The sequence below is a fragment of the Cucumis sativus genome, chromosome 3 (genome assembly GCF_000004075.3).
Source record: "Cucumis sativus cultivar 9930 chromosome 3, Cucumber_9930_V3, whole genome shotgun sequence".
Classification (NCBI taxonomy): domain Eukaryota; kingdom Viridiplantae; phylum Streptophyta; class Magnoliopsida; order Cucurbitales; family Cucurbitaceae; genus Cucumis; species Cucumis sativus.
In genome coordinates, this window is record NC_026657.2 from 32,184,951 (window position 1) to 32,204,224 (window position 19,274).

The 19,274-nt window shown below is 35.0% G+C and overlaps 1 protein-coding gene across 5 annotated transcripts; it reads right to left on the reverse strand.

Annotated features, from left to right (window-relative positions):
- Positions 1–626: 626 nt before the first annotated feature.
- Positions 627–19,156, reverse strand: LOC101205880 (DNA-directed RNA polymerase I subunit 1). 5 transcript variants are annotated; one of them, XM_011653819.2, is made up of 22 exons: positions 19,012–19,156; positions 18,792–18,856; positions 18,338–18,507; positions 16,566–16,725; positions 16,161–16,445; positions 14,316–14,513; positions 14,072–14,242; positions 13,397–13,559; positions 11,829–12,019; positions 10,749–11,015; positions 9,012–9,100; positions 8,769–8,916; positions 8,430–8,648; positions 7,777–8,205; positions 7,507–7,651; positions 7,035–7,246; positions 5,762–5,964; positions 4,203–4,401; positions 3,825–4,084; positions 3,136–3,276; positions 1,816–2,596; positions 627–1,457 (listed from the first exon to the last, which is right to left on the reverse strand). In XM_011653819.2, exons 2-22 carry the CDS (start codon positions 18,807–18,809, stop codon positions 861–863), a joined length of 5,046 nt encoding a protein of 1,681 aa, XP_011652121.1. In that variant the 5' UTR covers positions 18,810–18,856; positions 19,012–19,156; the 3' UTR covers positions 627–860. The 5 variants fall into 5 exon arrangements, with proteins under 5 accessions (XP_011652121.1, XP_031738087.1, XP_011652120.1 ...); XM_031882227.1 differs by having other exon boundaries at positions 18,999–19,149; XM_011653818.2 differs by having other exon boundaries at positions 18,792–19,150.
- Between the last annotated feature and the right edge of the window lie 118 nt (positions 19,157–19,274).

Sequence of the window (19,274 nt, forward strand, 5' to 3'; positions counted from 1 at the left end):
TAAAGAAAGTGTAATTATATTGATTTGTAAAAGTATCATGTTGAAATCATGTTCCATTGATGATATATGAAAAGATTATAAAAAGAAGAATTTTTAATACAAATCTTAGGATCTGGTGGTAATAGTATCTCTCACCAAGTTGGATCCCTAACATTTACACTAATTTATTGTAAGAGATCTAAATACTTTTTCTAAACTTTTTTGAGAATATGAAATTCAATCTCTAACTTAAAAAGAAAAAAAAAAGAATCGACCTATCAATTTTTTGAAATGATAAATGTTGATTAGAAAAAAAAAAACCTATATGAGAAGTAAATGTGAGGGATTAGTTTTAAAAAAACAAAAACCAAACAAATTTCAAAGATGTGAGGTGAAAGAGAAACGACAATAGACATTAACCATAAATACATATTTTAAAGCAAACTTCAAACCTCAAAAGTTCTAACAATATTTTAAACCAACTCATATTTCAAAAACAAATTTTCATGAGTTAATTCAAAAATTGGTTACCCTTAAAATTCAATTATATCTCGCCATACATGAAAAATTAAAATCCTAACCATTATTTAACCTAAAAGAATATTAAGCAAAATATAACGAGAAGAAAACCTAAACATGCTTAAATATTTGGAGAAAATGTAAGAAAGAATTCAATTAATAGTTTGTTCAAATATTTCTCAAGGGGACAAAATTTCTAAGCCATTTTCTTAAGACTTCTTAACAGAGAATTTATACATATGAAGCTCTATATAATTAATACAACAGTAAGCTATTAATACAAAATTTCGTTTCATCCAAAATTTACATCCAAACTCTCTCTCTCTCCTAATGCAATGCCAAATGAAATGAGACAAAAAGTATCAGACTTCAATTTTCTGCATCAAATCAAAGCTACCTGTACCCATCTTTACTGGCAAACCAAGACAGATCCTAGAAGATGGAGTTTCCAAGTTGTCCACCTCTCCATGCAATGCAGCTTGAACAATGAACTTCCCAGCTGTCTCAAAAGTCATTCGACTAAAAGGAGATATCGAATCGGATATGCCTCCTAGTCGACTCATCGGTCGGTACCCACCAGAATGAGTCATATAATCAGCAACAAGAGATAGATGTCGAATATTGACAGATATTCCATATGAGGTGAAAATGTTTTGAATTTCTCTTATTATGGTTGCCCTAGCAGCTTCCACTCCATATGTTTGAAGCATGGCATGGATGTCATTGGAATATATATATCTAACATCAAGCTCATCTTGCATCTCCCATAGCGTCTTGAAGTCAACCCCACTGGTCTGTAGTGCAGGAATTTTTTCCTTCTCTTCTGGTTTGAGATTCTTTCTTTCCTTCAGATTGTTCCCATGGTATATTACCTGACCTTCCTTGCATGTAATTTGTTGGCATTGGATGATTTTGCCTGATCTCTGAATCGACACCTTTTGGGCAGCTCTTTGAACGATCTGAATATATGCAAGCAAGAAAGATAGATGATGAGTGGTGAAAGAATACTTGAGAAATCTTAATAAATATAGGTTGTTGGATAAGCTAGATGAATAATATCCACCCATCTAACTAGTTTTAAATGAATTACAGGAAAATGCTACTGCTCGTCTAATGTCTTTGAAGTTGAAAGCATAATATTTGCTCGAGACAACTACAAATGGGTATGAGTGTCAAAAAAAATTGATTGGACCAATTATTTTCTACTACTACACGAGCCAGACACGAAGTCAAGATTTTGAAATGAGAAGTACATAGTTGACTATAGGTAACAAAACCAGATCTAGATGAAAAGAGACAAGAGAGGTGAAGAAGTACCTGGCTCAGTAAAGTATGAGGTTCATTCGTAAACTTAAAATGAACCTCAAAATGATTTTCCTTGGCTTCTACAAAAATTGATCTATCAGTTTCCTTTCTGACGAGCTCTGATTTAACTTTCTTCTTTTCTTTAGATGTTTCAGTTGTTTTCTCTTTCGACATGGACTTTGAGACATCTACTATCTCGGGCTGATTCTCAGATGCACTGTCTTTCACAATTTCGATCATATCATTATTTGTTATTTCAGCTTCATCGCCTTGATCAACTTCACTTTCAAATCCTGTTGAGGATTCTTTAGCATTAAGATCATCTTCTGAATCATCTTCATAATCCATCTCATCATTAGCTTGAAGTTTTTGTTTTTTCATGTCGGAACCAAGATCTTCAGCAACATCTAAGTCATTACCCTCATCATCATCATCATCATTTTCTTCCTGTCTTGAACTGCTTACTTCGTCTCCTTCACTTGAACCCTTTGATTGTGAATCAGGAACAAAATTTTTTATACCATTAATTTTTGAAAGCAAAACCATTTCTCTTTCGATCAACCCTTCCAACTCCTCAAGAAACACAGTTTCTAATGTGTTTTCCAAATCTTCAGGAGATATATGACCATGTTGTGCATTATTTTCAAGTGGATAAAAATCAATTCGAAGCTTGTAAATACTGCATATCTCTCGCTTCCGTTGAGAAAATGGCACAACTGTTACATTCATACTCTCTATTATGTCAGCTACTGTAATCTTCTTCAGCTTATTAGCGAGACCCTTTGCAACATCCCTGTTGTATGACAAAGTCAGTTTTTCTCGTTCACTATAAAAATATATGGAGCAACACAGATGCGTGCATAAAGAATAAACGCATAGAGCCTTCAATATTCAACAGAAATAATAATGTGTCAAACATGGAGAAAAATGACAATAAATAAATCCAGAAATAAAGCATCGTGCAGACTCTCAATTTAGGAGGAGAGGATAACAATTGGAATTATAAGAACGTGTCAGTCTTAAGGATGCAAAATGGCACACGTACATAAAATAATAATTTTTAAAAAAACAATGCCTTGAAACCAAACAAATTTCCCGTAAAAACATACAATGTGATCAAGACCGTTCCTTTCACAATGGTTCGATGAGTTTAAGGTTTACTTAGATTTTTCTAATAAAAAAAATGGAAATGGCAAAAAGAATACTGATGTTATTGTTGCTGAAGTCACTATGTTGACTAAGAATATTAACTGATTGGAAATAACATCTGTTAATAACAGTCAAACAAAATGTCACGTAGGGAAGAATAAAAAAACACCAATTTTAACTTACATCGAGTAGCCCTCTTTCAATGGGCATGTCATAATAGGTGTCTTAATATCTTGTGAAGCAGTCATCAAGATCTCCTGAAGGCGAGGAATTCCAAGGGTCACATTCATCTCACCACGCCCAGCATGATGAAATGTGTTCAACCTGAGACATGTGTTTCAGCTCAATAACAAAAGAGAGACCATAAAATCAGACACTATATACTGACTTTCGCTGTAATAGCACATATATGAGATATTTGCATTAAGTAACATAGTATCTATCTAGCATATATTTTATGAGACAATGTAAACTTCATCCATCTCATGACTCTAATAGTAACACCTCTCTCCCCTCGGAAGAGGACTACAATGGCCTGAATTTTTTTCAACCTCCTCGTGGAAGTCAAAATTCTATTGTCCATGTCCTCGCAGATTCTTTTAACCCCCACATCTAACCCTATTTTATATTCCTCTCTTCTATATGAACAAGTTCTATTTGTGAATTTTTGTAAAGGAGGGAACGTGCGAATCAACTAACCAAAAGAGATTTCCAACCAGAAAAGCCAGGGGAAAAAGGTTGTTCTTTACAAGTATATACACTAATTAAGATGATTAATTCATTTCCAGATAAGAAGTGCTTTAACCAAGCCTCGTTCCAAGAGAAAGAACATGATTAAACCTCAAAAGTAAAAATACGAGGAAAGCTCTTACGTCATCTGTGTTGATGGCTCTCCAATAGACTGTGCAGCAAGTACGCCAACTGGTTCTCCAGGCTGTGCCAGACTTGATAGGTACTTATTTTCCAACAGTCTAATGAAGTCTTCTTTTAGTACCAGACCAGGAACCTTATCCTTCGAGAGTGAATTATATATGAACTCTCCTTTCTCTCGAAGAGCTGAAGGCAACTCATTGATGAATACATTATATTTGCCAAGTTGATGATGACTGTTTTCGTAAAGCATATCTTGGTTCTGAAATAAAAATAGATACGATAAAATCATTTGGAAAGTTGGAACAGAAACAATCAACATTTTTATAAACGAGAAAAAAAACTCCGTTATGCATTCAAATTTGTGAAGGTTATCTTACAGCTGCAAGTGCTTCAAATTTTGTAATAAAGGCTGTTTTATGGACGTCTACACCATCCTCGCCATATTGGAATTGAATCACGGAGCCATCAGCATCACGGACAGTGTGATCATAACAAATTTTCAAAGACTCCAAATTTTTAATCAGGCATCTTTGTAGATATCCACTGCGAGATGTCTTAACTGCTGTATCAACCAACCTATTAATTAAAGGAAAAAGGAAAATCACCTATTATATATCAGTAACGATGTCATGGAAACAAATCAATTTCTAATAAAGTAAAAAACAGACATATTTCTACGATATAGATTATATCTGCATATTGGTATATTTAATACTACGGTGGATAAAACATGTAAATTAACCAACAAAAGACACAATATACTTCATTAAAATCGTGTGAAGTAACTCAAATTCTTTTGAAAGAGCATATGAAGTAAGTCAATTACTAATGAGAGCACGAAGAAGTATAATTTAGAAATATTTAATTGGTTGTGGAAGAAGTTGTAATCTTAATAGTTTACGATGGATTAATATGGTAACTTTTTTAGATCCTACACTATTTTTTACTTTATATGTTGGGCTTACATGAGCTAACTTTGAACAATTTCTTTGTAAATCCACCAAATTGTTCAATCATAATTTGAATGTGGCAAATTCTTTCTTTTTCTTTCCTGAAATATTCTAATTTGTTCTAGTGACAATGATGCGAGGTGGTAAATAAAAATAAGTTCAGCTTGAGATGCAACTAGGTATTACCCATGCAAGACCCATTTCCAAAGGGCGCCCAAAACAAATATTCAGCCTAAAACAAAGTGCCTGTGCTCCCTATAATTATACAGTTTATGGCCTCAAATTGAAATGAATTTCACATGTATTTCTATAAATACAGCCGCTCTTTGAGTTTGGTCAACTTAGGTAGGAGGAGCATATTCAAACCTACAAGGCAGGGGAATCCCTCTTCCCTCTGGCCACTTAGAGGCTTTAACCGGTAAGGTACTGCCCTTACTTTGTATTGATATATTGAGAAAGAAAAAGCCCCAGCCGATTCGAAAGTTAGTATCCTCTCCTTTCTCAACTTACTTAATACTCCAAAACGTGTAAAACTGGAGGGAGAAAAGCTACTATTTTCCCCAAACACCTCTCTGCTTACCAAGCAACGAAACAGACCATGTGCACCAACATTCTCCTCACTGGTCCCCACAAGACGGTCCCAACCTCCCAAAAAGTAACTGACTGGTCATTCCACTGTGACCTTCTTACCCTTCCCTCCTCTAATATTGATGTAAAATTGGTGGCCTAACATAACCCTTCCCTTTTTAGTAAACTGTTTCAAGTTTCTTGCTAGTAGACAAGGTCAGATCTTGAACTAAAATGATGGTCAATACAAACTAAGCTAGGACAGTAAGCAATGAAATATAATGGTTTTCAATGCGGAAACATCATAGATAACCTAAATGCAATTTAACCGGGTATAAAAATAGCAACATCCTATTGACCCCAAATCATGCATAAATATACTGTGTGATCAACAGAAGTCCATGAGAAGTTTAACTTACCCTTCACGACCAGCCATGCAATGGAAGTAATATTCTTGAGGTCGAAGACCAGTAAGAAAGCGATCAACAATGAACCCTCCAGCTCGTGATGCCCAATCCCAAGGTGGAAAGCAGGGTAAGGTCTTTCCTGAGACCATTCTGGGAACTCGTTTACCTTCTAACTGTTGCTGGCCTAAATGTGAAGATATTTGTTGAAAATTAGCCTGTTCAAAAGCAAGATATTTTAAGGGGGGAAAAAGGAAAAAAAAAATCTCAAAATATATAAAATTATGATTGAGCGGTAATTTATGTTCCCAACTAGATGTACTTAAATGCAACAAATAATATTAGAAAAAAAACATTTAAAAAAACTGCACCAACAAGTTTAAGTTTGAAAAAAAAGGTCAATTATAATATGAATGATGGAACCCTGAAATATTTTTGTAATCATTAGTTTTATTTTTCCATTGCATCTTACTTTCTACGGTACAATCTACAAAGAATACCACCATCCACGATTTTACCATCTACAGGAAAATAATATCTTCACTGGTGCATCAAATGAAACAGAAAGGATAAAATTAAACCCTTATTCTCTACAGGAAAAAAATGACTCGTGAAGCCTTCGCTTTAACTCTCTAATATTACTCAACAATCAATTCAATAGAAAAAGGAGTATCATTTGCTAAGGCATAGGATCCTATTTATATAAGATTCTAATGAACCAAACTAATTACTGTACCAACTTTTCTTTTTATAAAAAGACAAGAAGAAAGAAAGAAAAAAACAACAAACAACAATGATACCTACTACAAAGTAGACTCAGCAAACAAAAGACATGAAACATGCAGCTAGCTATTAATACAATAGCATTGCAGAGATCAAATACATGTAAGACATGACCTTGTTCTGTTAGCAACCACAAGATCTAAATGTTTAAGCTATTAGGTCAAGGTATAATAGGTCCTATATTCTTAAATCTTAAGATGTCATAGATAGGTAAGGTGAACCTACTTTACTATGCCTTTTTAAATTTGCACTAATGAAGGCCTATTTGTTTAAGGAAGGCTTTCTTCACTTATGGCAAAAAATGAAAGAAATTTTAAAGGGGAACATAAATTTTAAAATAGGAAAAATCAAGAAGATAGAAGCATATCACAACAAGGGGAGATGCATCATTAAGTTGGGGTGAGAGAAGCTCGATCTCTCGACCTCAAGATTGCTATGAAGCTATGAAATATGGGAGATGCATTACTGATAACAAATGCTCATATAGAACTGCAAAGAAACCTACCGTACCACCTTTAGCCCCAGAAGTCGTCATCAGAGAAATGCAGTTCTTTACGGAGGGTTTTAGCAAACCTTCAGACAGCAAATCCTTGAGGACCTTCGAGTTTCCAGTCCTTTCATTAAGTTGACTGGTCATTTTTCTATCCAGTGATGTTAGTGCAGCTTCTCCATTATAGGAAATAGTTTTCTCAATATTAAGCTGCAATGTCATTGGGTCTGCAAATAAAAAAAATCAGGTCTCCAAACATAAAGAGGACCAAAACAATAAAAGTACACAAATTTGAGAACCAAAACAAAATACAGGCTTAAGATAAAATAAAGCATAATAATCTTTCAGAACCCTTTTTTTCCTTTTACTTGGACAATTTCTCGAATAGATCCATTGTTATTTGATAAACACAAGAGAAACACAAGAAATACCAGTTATTAATTACTTAATTTTACACATCAATCTCTATTAGTGAACATGAAAATACCTAATTTTTCTCCATCCTTGACCTTAAGAAATCCAAGATGCACCTGTTCACCAATTTTCTCGCAGATTTGGAGCTGCTTCTCTCTCTCCTTGTCCATGCACTCTATCAGCAAAAGATCATCTACTCCACATGTAAACCCATGTGTCTAAGTAGTGAAAGTTGAATGTGTAAGTATTGTTTTAAAGAGGCCAACTTGTAACATAAGTTATAAACTAAAATATGCTGTTTTATTTTAAGAGGGAGAGCAAAATTAAACTAGAGCAGCATCACCTGAAGGAAAACAGTGAACAAACGACTCATCACAGAAAGCAACAGGCCAGCGGTATTTGAACCATAAAGCTCCTGTACTGTATGCACTAAGCCATAATCACCAAATTGGGCCTTATCTATGACACCACGCACCAATTCATTTTTAAATATTAGTAAGCTATCATCATCCAAACGTGCTGCCTTCAATTTATCAACTTTCGTGTGCTCTTTTTTCTTTGAATTCCCTTCATCAAGAACTTCACCCTTTTCCAACTTATTTTCATTCATAGTTCTTTTTCTCTTTGATTTATCACCATCAACCATTTTAACTTTGGAAGAATTATTTCCCATATCTCTGCACTTAAAAAAACCGCGTGGAATCTTCACATCTTTTTCCACAAAAAACGGTGGGGAGCCTTGAGTGATATGATCCAATAAGGCTGTGACAACCTGTAACCAAAAGAAAACAAAATTGACTACACTATCAGAAATTAACCATGCCAGCCAGTATTTGCAAACATCTCAACAAACTAAAAATCCTCTTATTCGCTAAAGTAGCATATACTTCTGGACACCTCATCTTTACAGTGTTTTTTGCATGATGAGACATCTTATCATGTCTAGCTAAAACATAAACTGCCATATAACTTATTTGCTAGCAAATTTCTAAAAACCTGTTTTCCTGTCCAAAGAGGCTCTGGTTTCCATACTGCAGGAAGAACAGGTAGCATCTCAGCATCAAAATCTAGAGTGAAAATCTTTTGCCCAGGTTTCTCTGAAGAAGCACATGCTTTTGACGTTGAAATGCCAGAACTATAGAGAAGCTGGCTAAACTCATCAAAATTTAAAAAGGTATCCTTCTTCGTGAGAAGTACAGCACTTATAATGTGGTCCTGAAGAATACATACAAAATTAGGTGGTTAATCAATGACTTCTAACAATGACATCAGAAAATATATGAACGAATAAGCTCAGAGTTTAGACAAAAATTTACTTTAAAAATAATGCAGTACCTGAATTAAGGCTCTGATGGGTTCACCACTTGTGGGTTTGACATATTGGTTATTTGCATTTACAATGTTATAAGCTTCAGCACGAGAAATTTCATCTTGAGGAAAATGAACGTTCATTTCATCACCATCAAAATCAGCATTATACGTACTGTAATTGGAGGCCAATAAATTTTCAGTTGCACATGCTTTCAATGAAATAGCAAAATGTTTTATAAAGTATATACCGATTATACACATTGGTACCTGCAATTTGCATAGTGCATACGAATTGTTTTCTCACCCTTCAAGACACGAACAACATGAGCCATTATACTTGGCTTGTGAAGTGTCGGCTGTCAAACGAACAAACAAAAAGTTAAATAGAATATAAACAAACATCCCAAACTTCAAGTCGATTTAAAAGCCTGGATACGCCTTCATTTTGAGTAAATCACCACTCAAAGGATAAGGGTTCAAAGGACCATAGATTATCCTGAAGAACATAATATCAAGCCTGTTAAAAATTTCCCATCCGTAAAATAGTCGTGTGAGGAATATGCATGTATCAAACCAGCATAAATAACTCTTAGGCACTTCAAGAGTTTGGCATAGACAATCCATCTAATTGATAACTTTTGTGAATAATTAATTTGTCATACAAGGTTATTTTTTTAAAAGAACCATCATTATGTGGTAGGAATAGAGTAAATTCGGGTATCTTGGTCAAATCATTGATTGATTAGGACTAGGATGTGTTTTCTTGATGGATTAAAATTATGATTAGTTCCCTTGATTCATTAGGTTTAGAATTAGTTTCTTTTACTAATTAGGATTAGGATTAGTTTAATTTACGATCCTTGTATTCATAACATTTTATTCATAATAAAGACTTCGATTTTATTATTAGAGATTCATCTCATGTTTTAGGATACATCAATTTTGTTATTAGAACTATTTGGGCCAACATTGATGGCCACCAGTGGAAGATCAAGAAACTCTTGGTGATGTCAGCTGCAAGAGGGAGCTTTGTGAGTAGTGCTCATTGCCGCACAGCCATACAACCAATAAGGGGGAACCTTTAAGTTCAAGAAGAGTAAGAAGAAATTTGAAAAATCCTCCAAGAATGGAATTCTATAGCAAAACTAATTCATTTAGGGGCAGAAATCACCATTTTGGTTATGGAGAACTAAGAAACGTTGAAAAAATATTTTTTAAAAAAACCCAAGAAACGGTCCTACAACAATAATGAGATTGAAGTATTGGAGGAAATGAAAAGAGGAGTAAAAGAGATTCAACATTTGTGGGGAAAGATTAGTCAAAACATGGATCAACTTTCAAAATATTGGTGAGAATTTAAAAAAGCAAAACCTAGAGTTTGTTGGATTGAAAGAAGATCAAGAATTCAACCAACGTAGGATTATACCTTCCTTTGGGATTGAACTTGAATAGATTTGCAGGTTTTAGTAATTCAAATCAGGGGTTCTCATGATAAAAAAGTTCATGATTCCAATTTCACTATGGTTTTAATATCACATCTTGACTTCCTACTGCTTATATTATTCTTCAAAATGAAACACCCAAGTAATCACATTGGCAAAAGAGTTTCTCCTTGCACAGGCAAACAAGGTATCTGTAAACTGATGATGTGAGAGGAAGATTTTATCGCTCCTCACATGGAATCTCTCAATACCACTCTTCCCCACCAAAACTAAATCATCCCTTTGCACTAGGAGACCCTTTTTAACAAAAAATCAGCAACAAACCAAAACCAAATACTAAAATAGAACCAGAAACAGGAAATTTTTTTCTGAAAAGGAAACTAGTCGCACTATCATTAATATTGATGACCAGAAACAGGAAATCAATGATACTACAAATCCACTCCACAATTATTTTGGAAGCAACTATAACAACCGTAACAAAAAGGCATATTCATACGTTCAGACTTGTAGAAAACAGCACACATGTTAAAGAAATACATCAAATGACACCAAAGTTTACCTGTCGATTCACAAGAACAATATCTCCATCTTGTAGATGACGATTCACAATTTTCCCTTCAAATTCATAATCATCACAACCTTGATCCACAACCACACCACGAGAGGATGGCAATTTCCTCGAGATAGAAATGCGTGACTTCCGACTTGGTTTCAAGTTCAACTTTACTGTCGCTAACTTATCAATGTAATGTGTGGCTCCTGGATGGGTTTCAGGACCATTGATTATAGCATTTCGTAACTTCTGAACATTCCAAGCCGTAACTCTCTAGGAAAAATAAAATTAAAAATTAACAAATAAAACATGATCAGTTTTCAACGAAAAAATTTGCTAGTATATAAATAAACATGATCCTTTTCCAGGAATGCTAAGTGTGCATTTAGAAACTGAATCAAAGTCTCAATCACTAGACTGCAAGTCTGTAAATCACACTCACAATTACTTTATGCCCCAAAGCATGAGGTTCTAAATGAGAACTGTGTCACTACCTAGACTTCAATATTGAAGAAACCGAAAATGAAGGAGGAACAGAGCTGACTTTGCACAGAAGAGAACTGGCACATCTTCTAAATTTGCCTTCATTACAATTTTTTCTCATCGCATTTCTCCTTTTAAGACTTGACATTAACTCAAAAAACTGTAATATGAGAGCTAAATGTTCCAAAAGGAATCCTCATCCCCAATCAAAGTAACTTGAATTTTTTCACTAAAACCTTAAACTTTTAATTTTGAAACTAATAAGTCCTTTCTCCAAGTATTGTTGCTTAAAATTAACTGTTGTCCTGACACACACACTAATTAGACTAACTAGAAATGATTTAGCGCAATAAATGGCACAAGAGAGTAGGCTAACTGAACAAATTAAAAGGTGGGCAAGGCAAAGCAAGCAAAATACATTTTTGTTAGAAGTTTTTAGCATGTCTGCCCTTATTTTATATACAACTAATCTGCTCTTTTGTGCCATGTGCTGCCGCACCTTATCAAGTCAACACTTGTCAGTCTAATCTTAAACCAGTACTGACCATATTCAAATAAGGATAATCAATTCTACCACAAGTAGATTGCTCTTTAAATTAGTACCTCTGGATAGGTTAATCTCAATGCAAAATAAGGAGGAATTCCAATTTCATTAACTGCTAAGTATGGATCTGGTGAAATGACAGATCGGCATGCAAAGTTAACCCTCTTTCCCATCATCTTTTGACGAAACATGCCTTCCTTCTTCTCCAATAGCTGACATATTCCCAGAGAAGCATCATTTTTACCGGGACCTGCCATGAAGAAATTGTGATCATCATTATAGCCAGTTACATGACTTGTAAACCATCTACAAGATGACAGTGCCAGACTACCAAAAATAGTAAACGTGGTTTATTAGGTTAAATTTAATATAAATAACAATGGAATTGGTGCCAAAAGTGCAATATCATCAATACAATAATTTTGTGACCATGGTAAGGCAGATCTTTTAATTACTGGCAATATGCCAGATAACCTGTACATTATTTCATTATAACAAGGTGGTTTTATTTGGTTATCTCAAAGTAACAAAGTCCTAAAGAAAAATATGAGAAGGATCCCCAATTGGAAATGTGCAGGAAGAAAAACAGAAGAAAAAGGTAATAAAAGAAATCAGTTGACAAGCCACTGCAAGTGATTAAAAAAAAAAATTGAAAAGGAAACACGCTTTTTATTGAAATAATGAAAAAAGACAGTCTCAATTTTTTTTTAAAAGGATACGAGTCTCACTATCATTAATATAAATAAAGAGACAAAGCTCATTGTACATGAGGATTATACAAAGAGCAATAGGGGAGAGGGAGGATCAACAGACGCAACCGGGCATCTCAACTAGGTTGACACCTCCTTAGCGCCCTCAAGACAACCAAAAAGCGACAATACAATATCAAAACAAAAAACAAAAACGAGAGAGTTGAGGGAGAAGAGGGTGGGTGAGAGGAGAGAGAAGAGAGAGAACCATTTTAGTTTCAATTAACTACTCGTGTGCCTCTTGAAATTATCACTTTAAAAGAGCACTACAGAATACAAAAAACAAAAACGAGGTAGGATCGGTAGGTGCACCTGACCATCTTAGATAGGTTAACACCCTATAGCACCCTCCTTACATCCTTGACAACCAAACGAACAGAAGTCTTTAAATCTTAGGAATCTAGAGCTATGACAAGAGATAAACCAATACAAGAAGGAAAAATTAACAGCCATGGGACAAAATACAATAAGAGTCCAAAATGATGTTGAGAATCAAAAACCCAATCTGAAAAAATTAAGCCCCAAACTTCAGCATTCTTCCTTTTCAAAAATTTAAAAGTATTATGGCTGCAAGATTGGTTCTTAGCCCAACTCCTATATGGGTTCCCTTTGAATAGTAAGCCAAGAACCACCCTTTCCTTCTAAAACTCTATTGTTGAGAAGATTTAGAGGAGAATCAAAACGTGGGTGTCATCTTAAATATCCAAAGGAGGTTAACTATTATTCAAGCTACATCAAGTAATCTCACTACATATTACCTCTCCCTCTTCAAACTACGGAGTAAAGTTGTAAGCATGATCAAAAAGCTCTATAGACTTTCTATGAAAGGGGAAAGCAGATAGGACTGGTCAAACTTAACATAGAATAAGCATGCATACCAGCTGCAGATTTGCTATCAAACAAAATATTGATAGATTGTTGAAGATCCATCCATAGCCTCACTATCTTCGAGTGTTCCGATTTGTTGGCATGACCATTTCCTAATGATATATTGGACTGCAGCACCTTGTTCAGTAAAACAGTTTGAGGATGCTCCATTACCTGAGAACACAAAGTAGCAGCAATTCATAATGAGCAGATAGCTATAGCTATAGCTAGACCAATTAGATCTTGGGTTAAGAAAAAACGACGGTTAAAGCAATAGGAAAGTACTACAGAAGTAAAACATAAAAGGCCTCACGATCCTAATTCTCAAAACCAGGTAAAAATTGAACGATTGTTTTTAACAGGACTGTTTACTCAATTAATAAGGAGAAATGCAAAAGCTAGCCACCAGATCTGTTTTCCCTTTAAAATACAATTGGCAAAGAACGCTTTAGAGGACAAGCAGAAAAAAAGGTTCCACTGCAATTAACAAGAAATGTTATAGCTATCATCAGAAATCATCTCATCAAAAACTTTGCATTTAAATCAGCTTCCATCTACTATTTTCAATTCATTTCCATGCATCAACTGAAAAGTTTTCTAAAAGAAAAGGGATTGGTGAGTGAGTGATCACCATTCATCGAAGCCCTTGATCATTCATAGTTCAGAGAGAGGGAGAGAATACTTACAGAATCACCTCCTTTGGCAGGGGGGCGGAACTTAATTGGAGGGACTAGAACAGACTCTAAGAAAAACATGGAATGGCCTGCTTTATTTCCATGTCCCTGCTGACTGATATCACTAATAAAGGAACAAAGCAAAGCTTCATTTTTCCACAAACGCTTCAGGATATCTTTAACCTATTATTAAAAAATGATCTGAAGATAAGGAAAGGTAAACTTGACCTGCAATCAAAAAATAAACTGACATTACCTCAGATGGCAGCAAATGTCCTGAGGAGAAGTTCTTTTGCATGAAAACTTCAGGGGAAACATCCTCAAAATCTTCTACAGTTGCCTCAGTTGTAGTCTCTTCCTCAAGTGAGGATACTCCTTCAGCTCCACTACTTACACTCACAGGCTTGCTACGTCTAATGGCATTGGCCCTTTTCTGGACTCCAGCCAATCCCTTCTGCATCCACCATAAAGGAGAACTTGAAATCAAACCCCAAAAAGTTCTGTAATATTACTTGGAAGAAAGTTAACGATTTCAATTAAATACACGGATCCAATGAAACAAGTACATTAACTATGTTTACGAGCATCATCTATTAAATAGTTCTACTGTACTGGAAGTTATTGAATGGGCAAGTCATGAATACCTAAAACAAACTATTCCTTAGAACTGAAGAACACAGTTGTACAATCTATCTTCGCTTTTTCTTTTTCTTTTTCTTTTTTTCATATGGAACCATGTACACTGAGTGTGGTACTTGACAACTTGGAAGGATCTCCACTGCTAGTTCTCTGGGGAAGGTTCCTCTCAACCCCTTGCCCTTTGACTGTGCTCTTGCGTTTTGATGAAATATATTTGTTTGTTTTTTCTAAAAAGAGAAAATACACTGAGGGTGAGTATGTACAAGCAAAACCATATCATACAAAGCTTCCACTCGATAGAGAAGATCGATATGGTTTCATGATATGTTGTCAAACTTACTCCTTCCCATTCAACAAACATTCTCAAATGTGACATGAAGATCTTCCCCATTTAGTGTATGGTTCACTATAACTATTAGGATGTAAAATTATAACTTCTGGAAATAAATGAGGAAAAAGTATTTATCCAAAAACAAAAAAACAAAAAACTTCTAGTTTCCATTTTGGAAGTAGTACTTATCACAGCCAATTTTCCCATTGCCATTAAATAATCCATTAATGTATTATAGCTTTTAAGAGTAACAAATGTTCAGTCGTTTTCTTCATCAAACTTTTTCTTTGCTAGAATCTTTTGGTGCTTTCCTTCAAGATCTCCTCTTTGGCATCTTTGGTTGACACATAGCAGAAGAATTATGTACAGCTTTATGCTTCTTGGTTATGTCATAGTTCTTATGATTATTTTGTAATTACCCTCTTTCTTTAATCCTATTGGATTGGAAGCCTTTTTCGTAAGTAGTTCTCTTGGGTGGGACGGTGGGGGTTTACCCTTTACTCTCCCCCTTTCCCTTGGGTTCTTTATTGCCCTCTTTTGGTGATAATGTATCCCTCTTGTTTCTTATCACAAAAAATCATATCAATAATAATCACGTGTCCTTCCATGTAAAGGCACACACCTCTTAGGCCTGTCATTGAAATAACACTTTTCTACATTAAAATACTAAAACTATTTTTTAATAAAATGTGACTGATATCATTAGCATCCTTCATTCTAAATGGATGAATAGAAAGAGGAGCTAAACAAAGAAGGACCAATGAACCATGGAAAAGAGAAGAAAACAAAACTAAAAGAATCTGACATAAGTTATACCATACCAATAAAAAAAAAGTTGTAAACAACAATTTTTTTGGGATATTGTTGATAAATGAAACAAGGGGAGAACCCCAAAACACTTATAGGTGATTACAAGAGAGATTGTCAATCGGTAACTAAGAAAGACAATAATGTCCAAAATGGTGCTTAATTTTGCACCTAGAGAAAAGCAGTAAAAATAATACATGCCAAAAACCTATCAAAAGAAAGAGCAACCATATATAACCATATGTATGCCCATGAATCAATTGTAAAACTATAAATGCATTATAACGTCAGAATTTAGAGAAATGGGCAGGTAAGCAGAAATACCATGTGAAACCAACCAAAAGTAGGTTTGGTAATCTTGGGACTTTTGGCTCCACAATATTTGCAGTTACTCTGTTTGGGCTTCAAAAATTTAGTCACAACTGAAATGGCTTCAGAAAATTGAAGAGAAGTCCACGTTTCTGGTTGCCCGTTCTTCCTTTCATAGGTATACATTGAATGTGAAGACTTAGTTCGCGACTTTGAATTCATCCACTCTTCCTCCAACTCTTTAGCCTTGGCAATTTCACCATCCAAAATAAGCTCCAGTAGAGTTTTACAATTTTCAACCTAAATTCAAAAAATTGGCAAGTATAGTTCATGTGTAGAAAATGGAAAGTAAAGGTGTATTAAACTAGAGATATTCAACCCAGCTAAATCCTTACACTACAAGTACAACAGTATGCTTACCATGGATTCACCAGCCCGAAAATGGTGGCAAGAGAAACAAGTACATCGAAGAAAATTATGGAGAATAACAAACAGCAAAGGATTATAAACAGGTGAAACAAGATCAATGTGACCACAATGACCAGGGCAGTAGAAAGGCCTTTGACCGCAAGATTTGCAACTGCAACAAAGAAAATCAACCAAATAAAAAAAATTACCAAACAGAAAAAAAAAAATCTTAGAATACAAGACAAGCTCAAAAGACTAAATGAAAAAAAATGTAGTGTGCCTCAAGTAGAAGCACTGTTTCAAAAGACATAAACCAGCCTTCACATGTTTTATTATAAAGAGGCAAGGCATAAGCCTCATTTTAAATGTAGTAATAATAATAATCATAAAATGTAAAACCAGCTTGTATGCTTACTACTGTAGATGTTGTAAGACTATCAATTCTTTTTTAATTAGAAATAACTAAGACAAAAGGAAAGTAAAAAAAGGCTATAAGTACAAAAGAATATTGTGTAATTTATACACCACCAAGAGCTTATATTTTGAACCAGAGCCCAAAAAGAATCAAAAGAGGTAAACATATCTTCATACATCCTACTATTACTTGTATTCCGATCATTCCAAAGATGCCACAAAAGCATAGGGTCGCACATTTCCAAAGAATTCTTCGTTTTCCACAAAAGTTTCCACTGTTCAAGCCATCCATTATCTATTCATCAATCTTGTTAAGGAGGCAGCTAAACACCCCAATCTTTTTTTTCTTTTTTATGAAAACGGACTTTCATTGAGAGAAAAAATGAAAGAATACACGAACATTCAGAGCCTACGAATACTTCTATAGAAAGGTTTGCCAACTAATATTACCTAGAGAATAATTACAAAAAGTCTTTGAGATTGAAGTCTAAAGAGAGACGTGAAACCTCACCAAGGACCAAACCTCACTATTTTATCTATCCACACCTTTAAACATTACGTTGTCTCTCCCCCAAATACCCCACAATAGAGCACACACTCCCACAAACCTCAAAAAATACCCTATCTTTTATAAAGTCAGATGGAGGGGAGTTTCCTTACTCATCAAACGAACATCCAGCAAGCCAGTCAGCCAGCAGAACATCAAACTATTGAAAAAAGCAATTTACCTCGCAAATTGACACTCCTAGAGAAGGCCATCCATGTTTTTCCCTCCTTCCAACAAATGATAAAACAAAAAGAACCCAGTAACAAATACATCTTTCTCACAAGTCAATCCATCGTGCTCACACGACCGAGAAACAATTGCCAAAAAGAATAACTTAAATTTCTTTGCAATCTTGATCATCCATAAAACGTCAAAGACCACTCACAAACAGGAGAGAGGTCCAATAAAATTCTATTTTTCTGTATTCTCTTATAAATTTTCTACACTTGTGACAATTGAAGAATTCTTTTGTTACCCCTTTTGTATGGGGCTTTCCCTCCCTCTTTTTCGTAATTTCCATACATCAACGAAACTATCTTATCCAAAAAAATAAAACAATACATGTAAATAACAATGTCCATCATTTCGGGCACAAGTACACTTCTTTCTACCAGCACATCTTTCCCATCATACCAACTATCAACCATATTAAGATAATATTTTATGAGCCTACACCCTATGAATGGAAAGTATCACAAAATGAACTCGTATGTGAAGCCAAGCATGTAAAAGTTAATCAACAAGCACAAATATAGAAAATCAGCAGGAACAGTACAAACATTCAATTTCTGAAGAGAGGTATAAAATAACACAGAATACTCACAGTGTTGTCTCATCTAAAGAACCCATTGCGGGATCGTAAAGTCCACCAGATACGGGTCTGCCCATACCATCTAATAATATGGGTGCAGTAACTTTTACAACGCTCTGTTTACGAACCTCTTCGTTAGTCATGAAACTGAAGGTGACCACCTTCACTGACTCGGACGCACCCTGCAACAAATCACCACCATCAAAAAAGTTACACTACTTTTTAACATCCTACCATACCACAAAGCTAAAGGTTCCAGCATAAAAAGTATTCTACAACTAGTAATGATATCTCCTTCGTCAGTAGAAGCTTAGAACATCAAACATCAAATACAAGGAATATAACTTCAAAATACACTATATATTACATCACATCCTCACGCTAAAAAACTATAGAACGAAAGAGAATACTCAAAAACAAACAACAAAGGATGGAAACAACGAAAGAAAGAAACGGCCATTGGTACCTCTGTGGTCTGAGCCATGGCTGTGACAAGCTACTCCAACTGTTCGATCTTCAACAGCCGGCGTGCTGGAGGAACAGAAGGGAACAACTGAGCTTTGAAGAGCAGACGCCGTTTGAGACTTTAGTTGGGTTTTTACAGTAACAATGTAAACTAGGTCTTTATAAACTAATGTAGAAAAGAAACAAGGTTTCTTTTATACCGACTTACGGTAGGTCTTTACCAGGTGAGCGGCGGACGACTGGCAAACGCGGCGGTAAAGGTAGCCGGCGTGACCGGCGTTGGGCGCGACTGCTGCTTGTTCTGCCCTTTAGTGGTACGTAGAGAGGAAGGAGAAGAATGAGGGATTGGCGGCTGACTTATGGAAAATATTAAGTACTTTTTTTTTCTTTCAGAAAATAGCAGAGAAACAAAATGAAAATGAAATGAATTTTCGTTTTTTTTTCTTTTAACGTTCAAGTTTAAATAGTTTTTTTATTATTGTTG

Excerpts from the sequence above, each read along its gene's own strand:
- LOC101205880 (XM_011653819.2), bottom strand. Across the intron at positions 3,277-3,824 it reads GAGCCATCAACACAGATGAC|GTTGAACACATTTCATCATG; the intron begins GTAAGAGCTTTC and ends CACATGTCTCAG. Across the intron at positions 2,597-3,135 it reads TTGAAAGAGGGCTACTCGAT|GGATGTTGCAAAGGGTCTCG; the intron begins GTAAGTTAAAAT and ends GTCATACAACAG.